Raw genomic sequence first — 15,545 nt, 5'->3', positions numbered from 1 at the left:
TGAGTCAGCAGAGTGTGGTTACATTGGTTATGTTTGGCCATGCCGGTCACAGATGCCTTCTAGTGACATCTATCACCTACTGGGGAGAAGGAAATGCCAAAATGCCTGAAGTCCAGTGTCAAGTACCCACAGTCAGTGATGGTGTGGGGTGCCATGTGGGGTGCCATGTCAGCTGCTGGTGTTGGTCCACTGTGTTTCATCAAGGGCAGGGTCAATGCAGCTAGCTATCAGGAGATTTTGGAGCACTTCATGCTTCCATCGGCTGAAATGCTTTATGGAGATGAAGATTTCATTTTTCAGCACGACCTGGCACCTGCTCACAGTGCCAAAACCACTGGTAAATGGTTTACTGACCATGGTATTACTGTGCTCAATTGGCCTGCCAACTCTCCTGACCTGAACCCCATAGAGAATCTGTGGGATATTGTGAAGAGAAAGTTGAGAGACGCAAGACCCAACACTCTGGATGAGCTTAAGGCCGCTATTGAAGCATCCTGGGCCTCCATAACATCTCAGCAGTGTCACAGGCTGATTGCCTCCATGCCACGCCGCATTGAAGCAGTCATTTCTGCCAAAGGATTCCCGACCAAGTATTGAGTGCATAACTGAACATTATTATTTGATGTTTTTTTTGTTTGTTATTAAAAAACACTTTTATTTGATTGGACGGGTGAAATATGCTAATTTATTGAGACAGGTTTTTTGGGTTATCAGGAGTTGTATGCCAAAATCATCAGTATTAAAACAATAAAAGACCTGACAAATTTCAGTTGGTGGATAATGAATCTATAATATGTGAAAGTTTAATTGTAATCATTACATTATGGTAAATAATGAAATTTAACACTATATGCTAATTTTTTGAGAAGGACCTGTATATGTATATATATATATATATACGGTATATATATGTCAGTGAGACAGATACCTCTCTGTGTTCATCATCTCATTAAATACATTTACATTTGACCAGCTTGATTTTCCTGAAATTGCCTGCGCCCCGACAACCAATGCGTGAAAATTTTGCACGGGCCAACTAGTGTTAATATAAAATAGTAATTATTAATATGTTGATATTAATATGGCGCAGAATTAATTTCAACTTATTGGTTCGGCCCTCCACAACAATCACTGTCTTTCATGTGGTTCCTTGGGAAAATTAATTGCCCACACCTACTCTAATGGAATCTTTTGGGCTCTGTCAAATAAATGTACGCCTATGGCCTTGTTCTGCCTCCTCCCCAAGAGCTTTCCTGCCAAACACAGTAAATATGGGGAAAGACGTTATGTGAATGAGGCCGCTTACTGATCTTTACATTTAATATTTGGACTCAATGTAACTCTCATAAAATGACAAAGTTTACAAAGTTGAAAAATTAAGATGCAGTCCTGCACATATTCTATCGTTTTGATCCACAGAATGGTGAAAACCCCTGTATAATGAATGCCAAATGCTCCATAATAGGGGGAAACATTTTTTTCCTGATTCCTATCATGACAATTTGAATAAATCCCCCTAACTTGTCCCATGCCCCACTTTATGGCCAGTATCACTTAGCACTGAGCCATAAAGGCAGTAGTACATTTATTTATTTATTTTTAGCATTTGTTATTTTTATTATTTTTTTTAATTATTTTTTAGACTCCGCAAAGACTCCTTATGTATTCATAGCAACTGAGTGTTACATTCCATTCCATGGAAAAATCATGGAAAAAAAACTTTTTCATCAAAAAAACTTCATGGTTGGAGCTGTTTCACAAAACAAATGTAGCACAACTCCATCCAAAATGAACAATTCAGCACTTGAAGAAGGGAAGCTCCTTTTTTGGCATGGGTTCCTCTCCAGCTCTGGGGATAGCTTCTCTTTCATAGGATCTCCTTTAAGAAGGAATGGGCTTGACAACCACATGTCTAAGACTCCAGGTTATTATCAGCTGCAGCAAAGCGGAGAGAATAGGAAACTCAACTGATGCCAAAACTGACCAAAAGCCAAGACTAACATAGATAACGGTGTGAGCCTGGATGCTGAGATTCAGGGCAAGGATTGAGAATCAATCAAGTTGTCAGATCGAAAACACGACACTGGGCATCTCAAGACATCACGGAGAAGGAAGGTAGGAGAACATTAATCCAATACCCAGTAACACCATCGTCATTACCAGTGCGTGGGAGACAACAGTGCCGGATCGGGAAAGGCAAGTAACAGTCAGGGCTCAATTTCCTTTGCAAAAGGAAAATATTTGGCTGCAACCCAGATATGAATTGTAGCGAGGTTTCTGTGGAACTCAATCATTTCCTCATTCAAAGAGGTTTCTGTGCAAAGTGATTTTAGAAACCAAATATATTGCACCTTGAGATACTTTTACAATATGAGCCAAGTAGCCGTACCTTCTGTGTCAGTCTGCATAGACACAGAAAAGAGCGGACCTGACATTAGCAGGGCAGACCTATGTCAGTACTAAATCTCATGAAGAAAGAAAGAAGAAATCCCAACACTTCCTCTCCTAACCTCCTCACCTTTAATCCCATTTTGTTTCATCTAACAGAAAATATATAATGAAATGTCTATGTGTCTCAGGATCCAACGCCGAGTCCCCACACCCTGCAAGGGCAATTGGTTGCAGCAGGAGCCTCTCCCCTTTGCCCTGTTTGCAGCAGAACAAAAACATAGTTAAATCCCATCCTCTGGGATATGCTGCACCCCCAGCTATTTTCCAGACAAAAATGACACAAATTAGAGGAAGATTTTTTACAAGACTGTTTGTTTCATAAACCTGCAGAAAATACTGGTGACGGACAAACAGCGAGAATATCTCATGATTACTTTCAGAATGTCTAAGTGTTGATTAATATTCGGCCTTCATGACTTTAGAGTCAGCATATGGATCTCTGTAAGAACAGAAGACCCTCCAATGTCTGTATGGGGGGAGGCAGGGTCCTGAAGTGAATTCCAGTATGCCAATTATTTGGTCCCAGAAGAGAAAACTCTTGGCCAATGGTGTCTGGCATCAGATTATTTCTGTCTCCCCAATCAGAGCACATGCACAATCATACAAGAAGAGCATGCATGTGTATGCGGGTCAAGAGACATAGTTGTCAGTTGAACAAGTGTTTATGACCAGCTTTATTTATCCAAATGGCCCAATACTGAACATTTTTGAAATGTCCCCTGTTGGTAATACTTGGGACACAGCAAGACACAGCATCACTTTCAGCAAAGAAAAAAGGAAAAACCATTCTTATCTGGGGTTTATAAACCCCATTGCTTTTACTATGCCCTACACCTGCAGCTAGGATGTCCTGACTGCCGTGGGCTGTGTAAATACGGCTGTTCCATTAGCCTCCTGATGAACTGGCATCATGGCAGGGAAACGCGTTGAGGCATATGTTTATCTTCTGGACCCCAGATAAGAATGGTTTTTCCTTTTTTCTTTGCTGAATGTGATGCTGTGTCTTGCGGGATTGTGTAATAAGGGAAGCTGCAATAGTGCCATGGTATGGTACTTGGCGCTGTCGGGTAACACAAAATAAAGGGTTGTTGCCACTTGTTTATAATGGCTTGACGGCAGGCAATTTAGCACTTGATAAGTGTATTGTTTGCAATTGACTATTGGTTGCTGTTCTTTGTCCCGACAGTTGTTTACTCCCTGTCAATACCCTTATTTTGCAGCGTCTTAAGATCTGGGCTTGTCTATTATCTTATATTATCTTATACGCCCCTGTTTTTAGGAATCCCTCCAAAAGTGGTCACTCTCTTGTGGGTTACTAATCTCTATTCAATTTTTAGAGTTGAGAGGGTAAGTGCGAAGGGTCACCGAGGGTGAGCCGACGAGAGCGGGGGCGCCACTTGCGATTCTATTTAGGGTGCCAACCTCCGCAGCAAGGCAGGGACATATCTAGGGAGATTAGAGGGTCAGCAATTCAGGCTTTCCCTCTCCCTACCCGTGTCCTGGTATACGTCTATATCTGGGTATCCAATTTGTTATATCAGTCAGTTATTGTTTGTTTTTGTTACATTATTTTGCATTTGGCTCCTTTTATTTAGAGTGATGAGTAGCATACTTTGTTGAGGTGATTTCACCTACAGCATATTCTCTACCTCCTTTCCTTTCTAATTTTTCAACGGCATCTTTGGTTCGTGGCTTTTGGTTTGATGTACTGGTTGTTATATCGCTAACAAGGGTAGACCAGTGTGAATCCAGGGTGAGCCATCGTTGAGCGGGGGCACCATTTTTGCGTACAAGTTAGGGTGCCAACCTCCGCTGGTAGGAAGGGTATATCAGGGTTTGGTAGGGTTTATTAGGGGTATATGCATATACTGTATTGTTTGTTTTGAAGTTGCGGGTTTTGTAGGGGTTTTTGTCTATGATATTTTAATTGCTATATTAATAAAAAGTTAATTTTAGAACTTGGATTGTTAAAGGGTGATTCCCCAAATCTAAGTTATTCCTTATCCATAACATAACGTGATAATTTACTAATCTATGGGGGTCCGATCGTTGGGAATTCCAGCAATACTAAGAGGCTTTGGAACCTTGCCTTAAATGGAGCACAGATGTGCATGCTCGACCTCGGCTCGTTTAATTGTCTATGGGACTGCCAGAGGAAGCCAAGTGTAAAGATCAGCTATTTCCAGCAGTCCCATAGATGATGAATGGAGTGAAGGTGAGGATGCGCACCTCTGCTCTATTCAATACAGGGCTCCAGAGCGCCATTCTTGGGATTGCAGGTGGTCCCAGTTGCTAGACCCCACATGCGCACCTCTGCTTCTTTCACAATGGGGCTCTACATACTGGTTTCAGGATTGTTATCCTAGGGATAGGTGATAACTTGTAATTTGGGGAATAACCCTTTAGGTATCCCTGACTATAACTCATTCTTAAGCTTAAGGGGGTATACCACAGGGTAGGTGATAACTCCCAGAATATGGGTCTGGTGTCACCCCCACAGGAAAAGTCTATAGGGCTGGAGGCACCCGGTTATCCCCCCTCAATGGCATAGACATAGAATGAAACAGCAGAGCTGGGATGGAACAGGACCTACATGCTGGCTATAAGTGAGGATCCCTGTGGGCGGACCCCCATCAATTTGTTATACCCAGAGTGCCCCTTTATAACAAACCAAATCCTTCGTCTCTGACTTTACTCTGCTGATCCCCAGGCTGATAAAAATAACACCACAAAACAATCACCACTAGAATAAAACTAAAAATATCTTCTTGGCCCAAAGAAAAGGACAATTTAATAGAAATTGCTCTGCAGCAAAGAATGTGTTTGTTCTGCCTTTTTATTTATTTTTTACACCCCCGCCCCAATCAGATTTTATTACAAAGGGACGAAATCTGCAGTGAGAGATCCCCAGATGAATGGGGAGGAGGCGGGAAAACGTGATAAAACAACGCGCAAAGCAATGCAGAAAATGGAGGACAAAAAACTTGCTGCTTTAATAGAGACGACTTAATACAGCTGTCAAGTTAGTTCTTTCCAGAGAATGAATAGCGCACGCTGTTGGTTGGGGGGTATCGGGCTCATCAATTCTACTTGTTTTGTTCCCAATCTCAATAACACTATAATTGCTGCATTCAGTATATGAGCGTCTGCAGCTGCCAGAAATCCCAATACCAGGATTCATTAGTGGCCTTTTTCCCCCCTTGCAAACTCGTTCCCAGTTAAAAAAAAAAAAAAATGTGATCAAAATAGCTTTCAAAGCATCTGTTCCCCCCGCAGAGCAAAGGGAGCGCACGTACAGGTGGAAATATTCTGCTTAAAGTTTTATAGGCTGGATACACTTCACAGGAGAGAGGAAGATCAGAGCTGCTGCCGACCTATGAAAATAATGCACAGGACTAGGCGGAAATTCATTGGAGAAAGTGTCTAAACTTACAAGGGGGAGGGAGGTGTACCATTCTAGAAATCAGACTCAAAAATCATCTTGGAACCTTCGTAACTCTTCGATTAGGAAACATGAGTCTTACCATGGGCCTATGAGCCAGTGACGCAGCTATGGGGTCTCGGGGAAACATCACACCCATTCCGAGTGGGTTATAATTCCCATGGCCGGCGAGAATCTCCACCTAGATGTGATCTCTGCAGGCACAAAGATAAGATGGAGGCACCAGGACCTCCTGCTCTCAGTGGTATAAGTATGATGCTTTCTAGTAGCACCGGAGTAATTTTTATCATTGCCACAAAGCCCCCCATTTTTCATGCATGCCACTAACCCCGTGCCCCCTGTACATCCAACAAGCGCTTTACAGCTAATCCAGCAGTGAGTAAAAGCACACACCGCTGGATGCATACATATTTTATGCTGCCATTTCCAGCACGCATGCAGTGTTCTCAGCGGGAGAAGTGTCACATTAAAGGGCCCATCTGAGACCCCGACCTCCTTCAGGACTCCATTGTTTCGCTGGTAAGACTAATAAAGGGGTAACGTCTTATTGCTTACTATGCAGTGGTGACAGCACGCCTGCCCTTCCATCGGAGCTTACAGAGGACGGCACCCCCAGCCTCGCTGCCTCAGTAATACTTGTATACCCTGCACCTGCCGTCCCTCTGTTACTCTTCCTGCAATTTATGAGCAAGTTGTCAACTGGGTGTGATCAGCACATACTCTGCCATCACTGATTGGATACCGTCCATTTGTCTGCAGACACCCCCCGCGCGCCCAACTGGTGACACCCAGGCATCCTACCACTGGTATATTTCTAGGAAGAGTAACAGAGGAGCAGAACAATGTCGATAATTTTCCAGAATTATTCATTCAGGGGTATACAAGTGCTTCTTAAAATAGACATGTCGGGAGAAGTGACGGGTCCACTTTAACTGATGCCGAATTAACTCCCATTCAAGCTCAATAACACAGAATTTTGCCTCAATTTACACCTAAAAAACTTGCGTACTTTACTTGCACCACATTTATGATGCGTTTTAGATACTTTTTGCGCCTCGTTTGACTAGGGGCATGGTACAGGAGAAAAGGGAGTGTGGGTCTACGGGAAGGGAATGACAAAAAAAGCAAAGAGGTGAAGCAAAGTTACCGTATGTCAAAAAATGTGGTCAGTTCAAATAGGAATAAAGGGAATAGCTGTGAACTGTTACAATACATAAAACGTGTCTGCAGGGTCCAACATCAATGTTATAAATTGAGTAGCAAAAAAAGCAATATTATCAGCTGCCATAGTATCTTCATATACCAGGTAACTGGATCGGTCAGAAACAACTCTGGATTTTTTGCCATTTTACAACTTACGGGAAGGTGCAGCTCCCAGTGGTGCACTGTCTAGTCACACTGCACCGACTATACTGACCTGAGCCACGTGGCCACATGCCAAGTCGGCTGGCAAGCCATCTGTTTTCTTAGATTATTGGGTTATTCATGGCTCCAATATAACAGGTTGTAAATGGATAAGATGCAACAACCTGATGGGCCATATACATATCCTGGCTGGGTGATCTTTTTCCATCTGTATCATCAATGAATAACATCATAGAGTCAAAATCTACACAAAGAGTTTCCTAAGCCATTGACCTAGACGGCAAACCAATGTAGCGTACCCAGTGAGATCAGGACCATGAATATATACATTACCGTCACATAGAAATGTCCCGATATGCACTTACCCTGTGAGTACAACTACAAAGTCCATGACGTTCCAGCCGTTCCGGAGGTACGAGCCTTTATGAAATACAAAGCCTAAGGCGATGATCTTGATGCCGGCTTCAAAACAGAATATGCCAATAAAATATGGTTCGGTATCATCCTGCAAAGAGAAAAGGGGAGTTGCGTTACAGTCCTTAAAGAACCCAGTGGGATTTGTAAGGCAGTAATAGTGACCTGATGAGCGTTACATTACAATAAAATTATATAATGCTATAAAGACTGTAACTAAAGGGGGAATGGCCCATTGGAAGACCAGTGGACTCCAGAGGACCAAGGTTCTGATACCCTAATAGTGCCAGGAACGTAATTATAGTGGGTGCAGGGGTTGCAGTCGCACCCTGATCATGGAGCTTAGGGGGTCCAAAAAGTCCCTTAGGCCTATTAGAAAAGACAATACTATTTAAAGGGGGACCCTGGTGGAGATTTTGCATTAGGACCTAGAAGCTTCAACATATTCCACTGAATAGTGCCCAACAATAATAGAGTCCATGGTACAAGGGTGTAATAGGAAGTATTTGATGACTAGCAGGACATGTGCCTCAGGTGCTATACCTTTGCCATGAGGTCCTAATTCAGTTTATTACTTTCCCTTCACTTCACTACAAACCTATTCTCTCTTTGTATGCCAGTCAACCATCAGGACTATACAATTTATTGCGTATGTATACCCCAGGAGCAAAGTAGACCCTTACAATTATTGCCTTTTAGTTATGCCAGTTGATGCTCCCTGAAGAAGAAGGGCGAAATGCCAGTTGGGTCGGCAGGGACACATGGAAATCAATCACATCACATGTAAGCATTTTAATAGCTATTTATATATTTTATTCTGGACAATTTTATTACTTTGCATGGCATTATTGATTCTTTCCTACTTGATTCTATTTCTTACTGTCTTGTTAGCTATAGTATCTTAATTACATCTTTATATATTATGCAAATTGCCTCTTCTGAGAAAAAAGAGGACTTAAACTCTATAGCGCCACCTGTTGGAAGTATTGGATTTATACTTATGTATTCCTTTTCCAATATGTGTATCATTTTGCTATAATTAATAATACTAGCTATAGCTAATCATTTTCTATTTTTTGTAGTATGGATTAAAATACCGGTACTTATGGGCACAATATATACTTTTGTCTGTGCTTTTCTTCACGCTCGGTGTTATTCTTTTTTTAGTTCTAGCCTTTGTTACTTATATAGCGTATGTGAATTGGGAATTTTTATTGTGTTTTAAACTGAACTAATATATGTCTGACTATTGCAATTTAACACTTTCAGATGATTTTATTTCCCTCTGAGCCCATGTTTAAGTTTTACTTGCAGTACCACACTTCACCACATGGTTTGCTGTTAAGGAGAATAATTTCTATAAGTGAAGGATCACAATGCTCCTTCAATTAAGACAGATGAAGTGCAAAAATTGTACAGCACCGCCTAGTGGTAGAAATGTTTAGTGTATTATTGTGTCTTTGCCCAGGAAAAATATGATAATTCCTGGCTTTTTATGCAGGTTACACCTCTTCGTTTACATGAATGTGCTGCCTTTAAAACATTAAAATCTGAAAAAGGGATCTGATCACTATTATAATATCTACGGTTATGGGCAGTTTTACAAACAAAGTAAAATGATCCCAGCTAGCAATAAATATTTGATACGCTACAGTATTGATTATATGCCTCATTTAATTCACATCCATCAGAAAAGCCTCTATGCCAATCTAGTACCGATGCCACGATGCAGGTGCAGGGTAGCAATAGTGATTGTTTAGCATAAGTTCCCGCCACTAAAATAGGTATATAAAGCATATATAAATATAAACATATATTTTACATCATATCATTTTTATCAAGTAGAGCAGAAGAACACTGAAAGCCTCAGAAACTGTCAGAAAATTTGCAAGGTCATAATTGAAGGGTTCTGATGATGTTAGCCCTGCTAATGAACATGTTTGCATCTCGGCCAAAATGTCGAGCGTCCCCTGAAATTAACTGCGCTGACTCACAGGATCTGAGCGGTCCCCTCCCCTTCATTTCGAAAAGAGTATTTATAGACTTTCATTTTTAAGAATGGAAGTAAAGGAGGAAACTTTCTATGGATTGATGGTATAAAAATAAGACTATTGGTTTAGGTGGCCCGAGACATTACGTTCCTACTTTTTCATGGAAGATCAGGCAGGTTGTTCTCCTACATGTCTGATCCCATTTCTTCCAGGAGATCTGCGGTGTCAGACGGATTGAAGTTTATCTTTCCTACTGACAGTGATTTATCTTGCTGAGCCAATATGTCAATAACCAATGATTTGGGGCATGTTTGGTTGGCTTAAAAAATAACTATGTGCCAAGCAATCTGGGACTATGAATCTAGTGGGCTCCAGAATAAAACTTGGCTAAGCATGGGTGGGAAAGAGGGTGGTAATTTAAGCTAGCAAAGTGCTAGCCTTGCTTAAAGGGGTCATTTTATTTTTTTCTTCTTAGCCTAAGAACTTGCCTATCTTCTAGTGACGAGCGAGTGTTCTCGTATATGGTGTTATGGGAGTCACTGTTGATGTCATGCTAATGGACAGCTGGCTCCCTGCTGATTATCTGCAGGGAGCCGGCTGTCTATCAGCTTGACGTCAGCCATCATGCCTCATCGACAGAGCAGCCCATAAGAGGAAGAGCTACTCTGTTGACGTGGAGCAGCAGAATCGTCGGCAGGAGTGGTCCGTGTCTGTTCTGAGCAAGCGCCGGGAGGAACAAACAGTTGGTTAGCAACTGCTATAGTAGTCCCGGATAACCCCTTTAAGGGTTTATATACTATAGAGGTGGTTGATGGTGCGGATAGTGGGGTTCATGAAAAATCTGTCTCAACTGAAGCCCTTTCCTATTAAGGAATATGAACCAGCACAAGTGTCCTCTATGCACAATCTCATAAGGTCAGCAAAGAAGGGGGAACAGCCAGAGCATCACATCACGGCTACGGGATATAGGGGCAGATTGGGGAGGACATCCACTGCACATATGTTGGGATGCAACAGCGGGGGTCCTTTTTTATTGCCCAGACACACAAGCTCACAACTAGGTACACCTGGAATCGAGCAGGTTAAGGATTTCATTACTAACAGATCTCAAGTTTATTAATCATGTTATCGCTTTCCTCTTCCCTGATTGTTCGTCCCTGCGGGGAAAGGGTTAATGCAATTTGCGGCTCCGCTGAAATGAAAGCCTCTGTAAGAGGTTCAGGCGTGATGGGAAGGAGCTGTTTTCTTCTAGAGGAACTTTATATCAGAAGGTAATTTGTGACTGTTTTAAGTGGCTGTGGCAAGGATGAAACCCACAAGCTATTAGCGAAAGAAGAAAAACGAAAAAAAAAAAGGAAAAGAAAAAAGAAAAGATAGCTTTTATGTTCAGTGCGAAACCTCACGTGCTCCAGCAAAAGAAGGGAGTCTCCAAATGTGTGTCACTGTATGAAGGATGATAACATGTACAATTCCTTTAATCTGGTTTCTGATGCTCTGGATTTTCCAGTGGGAAAATATCTAACAAAAGCCCCAAAACGAGCAGGAATCAGGGCGGCCGCTGAGCAAAACTTTGTGGATGCAACAGGCCAAATGTTGTGTTTTTGCCACAATTTTCTAGCGCAGTTTTGCTGTGAAAAAAATTCAGCGTTTTACAGTACCAGCAGCTTGCCACACCGATAATCTGTGTGTCCCTAAAATAACCGGTACAAACTTAAAAGATAACTATTTCTGGCTGTTCTATCACTTGTGTCCTGCATTTTTTTTTAAATAGTTTTCCTCTCTGCAGTCTTTATCTGTAATTTGCAATCAACTGTGAGCTGAAGTTTAGCACGATCTTTCTGTGTCTCCCTCTGCTTGTTTCCTAATTCTGCTCCTCCCTCCTCTCTCCATAGAGTATAATGGGCTGTCATACTGAGCTGATTTTCAGGGAGGATGGTGCATTTAGAACACAGGGGAAGAGGAAGAAGTGTATTATAAGTGGGAAAGAAGCAGATTTCTTATATTTGCGTGTACTGACCCTCTATAATTGTAAAGCGCTGCAGAATATGTTGGCGCTATATAAATAAAATTATTATTACTGACGATTTATGCAAAGTTGGTTGAATCTACAGTTCCCATTTAAGGTTTCCATTGAATGACTACAGGTAAAAAAATATATATATGAAAAAAAATATGGGAAAATAGTAAAAATGACTTAGAATTGAATAAGCTTTATTGATGGGAACTATAATGCCAAATCCATACGTGCTGGAAGTTTTCGATGTGGATCTCGTCTTACATTCAGAGTGATTTCACATATAAATTAGCAAATTTCACTGCTAATTTATCTCAGATTTCACCCCTAGTTATTAAAAGGGGACAAAAACCATGGTAAAATTCCATGAAATGCCAACTTCGTGGTGTAATTCTACAGTGTGCCCATTTCTCTGTGCAGCATATTGTAGTGTCATTTGCTGTAGATTTGCGGTGCAGCAAATACGTAGCGTCTGAACTCAGCTTAATACACTTTTAATACTAGGTCTATGTAATGGTGACATTGTTGCAACTATGGCTTTATCCCTTAGTTCTGCAAATATGTCAGATTAATTATTTGCCATCAATGAAATATGAATGGAATTTTTGCAAGGCGTAAGTCCAAACTCAAATCCAAAAAGTGTAAAAATATTTATTTTCGGCATCAGATCCCCGGTCAGCGGTCACACTGTGGCCTGGCAGATCTAAACGCAGCATGCTGTTCTGTACTGCGCTTAATGATTAACCTAAGTTCCTAGCCAAAGTACCACCTGCTGTTGCAGGAGGAATATTTTGGTGCGTGTAAGAAAAACAGGGCAGCAATAACACAGTACATTTCAATGCAGATATTTTGGTTCCAAGAGATGAGTCAGGACATGACGGCCTATCAGAAGCTCTCTTGTCAATCCTCTCAGTGCCATTCAATGCATGGCACAGCGGGGGTTCAAGTGCTAATCCAATTAATGGCGAATCGCTCTCTTTTCCTAACAATCTACATCTTTGGGGTTTTCCTCTTGCCTTGTCTCTGAGCCCGTAAAACAGATTGTTCTGTGTAATAACCGCCAAGCTGACAATGCTTATCAAAAAGCAGAAATTATTCCTTTTTTTTTTTTCTTTGTCAGACATTTCAAAGTGTGACCCCCTTGTGGCTCATGAACCCTGTTAAAATTAAGTTATTGCTCCTTGATGAATGCTGTTGAGCAGCAGAGAAAACTTGCTGCCATATATCTAATACGTGGATACATAATACAGGCCGGGATTGCACATAGGCATTCTGCACTAATATTTTGGGCACGATAATGGGCACTGCCATTGCTCCATCCTATGTTGCTAGTGCACCCATCATCATTGGTCATTGACATCTCAAATGCCTGGCACTGGCCTCTCCACCACACATACTCATATATATCAGCTGAACTACAGACCCGGTAGTCCAAAGGATTCTTCTACCAGAGATTTTTTTATCAGTGGGGCTCAGGTTCCCGTTGTCATCAGTCTCACTTTTGGGTTCTTGAGGACTACAAAACTGATAACTGATCCTTAGTATAGAACATTAGTATTAAAGCGATACTTATTGGATTTTCACCAGCCCCACCAATGATCTGATTGATGGAGCAGTGGCTCCTGACCGTCCCCTTTATTCTTTACCAGGCACTGCACTATACTTTTGGCGGTCGCTGTATGCAGAATAAGACTTAGAAGTGATATCAGGCACTACCCAAAAATATGGATCTGCGCTTGGTAATCAATGGAAGGGATGCCCAAGGTTTCATCCATCAGATGAAAGGTCGAGATGCTAAGAGTCTAATCCAACAGACCTGAAATTAATGGTGCTCACTTGTGTTGCCCTTGAGAACCTCTAACCGTTTCCATACAGATTTTCTATACAAGTGAAACTACGACTCAACTATTTCAAGGTATCAGAACCCAATAGTTGAATCTAATAAAGCACAAAAAAACGAGGGAACCATAAGGCAAAAAGCTAAAACTTGTCCCCCTACAGCATGGTCTCTGCAGCCTGGTGATTACTTCCACTCTCTTTCCAAGACTTTTGGGCAGATTCCTGATGCCTTGTCTGTATTCCTCTTGAAAGAGGAGTCCTGCATATGTCGCCACCTTCTAACATCAAAAGAGATGGGAGCAACGATTACTGGGTCTCCTCTCACCAAGGTCCATGTAGGAGTTCTTTGGCCTGCCTCTCTGGTGAATCTGACTCTAGTTGGACTGTCTCCAATGTAAAAGTGCCTTCACAGCTTTCATAGCTGTTAGCCAAAATGCTTGTTTGCCAAATATGTACCGTATTTTCCGGCGTATAAGACGACTGGGCGTATAAGACGACCCCCCAACTTTACCAGTTAAAAAATAAAATCTTCTTAAAAGTTGGGGGTCTTCTTATACACCGTATGTCGTCTTATAGGGCCGGTGAATATGTGCCTTTTGGGGGGGGGGGGGAGTGATCCTGATGAGGACGAGGGGGCGTCTCACAGGAAAGTGAGTATCCCCCATTACCTTATCATAGCGCTGCAGCGTGGGGTCTCTGTGCTGGGAGCGGCGGCTGCTGTGCTGTGGCGGCTCCTCTTCTGCAGTGTGGGGCCTCTGGTGCTGTGGGGCAGTGGCGGCGGCGTATCTTCATGCAGTCGGGGCTCCTCCGGCATCTCAGCCTGGAAGCCCCGCCGGCAACTCCATCGGTACAATGCGGTCAGGTGGCCTCCGCGAAAATGGCCGCTGCTCAGATTCAGATCTCGTCCCGAGATCTCGGGAGACGAGATCTGAATCTGAGCAGCGGCCATTTTCCCGGAGGCAGCTCAATAGGTGCGATGCGGTGGCCCGGCCGCTGGGGGCTGTGCATGCTCAGATTCAGATCTCGTCCCGAAATCTCGGGACACGAGATCTGAATCTAAGCAGCGGCCATTTTCCCGGAGGCCAGCGCATTACACCGATGGAGTTGCCGGCGGGGCTTCTAGGCTTTGAGATGCCGGAGGAGCCCCGACTGCATGAAGATACGCCACCGCTGCCACCGCCCCACAGCACCAGAGGCCCCACACTGCAGAAGAGGAGCCGCCACAGCACAGCACAGCACAGCAGCCGCCGCTCCCAGCACAGAGACCCCACGCTGCAGCGCTATGATAAGGTAATGGGGGATACTCACTTTCCTGTGAGACGCCCCCTCGTCGTCATCAGGATCACTCCCCCCCCCACCCACCATATACACCCGGCGTACAAGGCGATTCCCGGCGTACAAGACGACCCCCGACTTTTAAGAAGATTTTCAGGGGTTAAAAAGTCGTCTTGTACGCCGGAAAATACGGTATTCCTCCAGCCTCTCACAAGTACATGCACACTGGCAGTCATCTTTGGTGGTTGCTCATTTTCCTAAAGAATAAAAGGTTTGTCCATTAAAAATATACCATACTTGATCTTCTCCCCAGACATCACCTTATGAGGAGAGTCAGGAGGCCTCCATACGCCTCTGTAAGTCAGTCAGTCGATCCAACCAAAATTGGTAGGTTTGGACAACTTTGCTCTAGTTTCTATGTTAGAGACCATAAAATATATGGATACTTTTTTTTTTACCCAAATCCAAGATATTTTGGACTTAAAACTAACCTTTGCAATAGGGCTTCATTAATAATGTTGTACCTTTTTTGATTTTTGCCAACTTTTTTTTTTTCTGCACATTTCTGGCTGCTGAATGAGCTGAGAGTGAGTCAGCGCGCTCATTCTCACTACAATTTCTAACTCTTTCATCTGTCTCCTCTGTGTTAATTCAGGATCACAGACCACATCAAAGTTGAGCTGAGAATATATCAGCTGCGAGGAGCTCAGAAAAGACAGATTAAAGAGCTACAAACGCTGTCAAAATGGACACA

The 15,545-nt window shown here is 42.7% G+C and overlaps 1 protein-coding gene across 1 annotated transcript in view; it reads right to left on the bottom strand.

Annotated features, from left to right (window-relative positions):
- CACNA1B (calcium voltage-gated channel subunit alpha1 B) overlaps nucleotides 1-15,545 on the bottom strand; it is a 386,102-nt gene that overhangs the window by 352,130 nt on the left and 18,427 nt on the right. The window contains exon 3 of the mRNA XM_077284262.1: nucleotides 7,624-7,763. Within this exon, the coding sequence (XP_077140377.1) occupies nucleotides 7,624-7,763 (140 nt within the window). The remainder of the gene's footprint in view (nucleotides 1-7,623; nucleotides 7,764-15,545) is intronic.

Source organism: Ranitomeya variabilis, chromosome 2, assembly GCF_051348905.1.
Source record: "Ranitomeya variabilis isolate aRanVar5 chromosome 2, aRanVar5.hap1, whole genome shotgun sequence".
Taxonomy (NCBI): domain Eukaryota; kingdom Metazoa; phylum Chordata; class Amphibia; order Anura; family Dendrobatidae; genus Ranitomeya; species Ranitomeya variabilis.
This window is presented reverse-complemented; position numbering and strand designations above follow the sequence as displayed.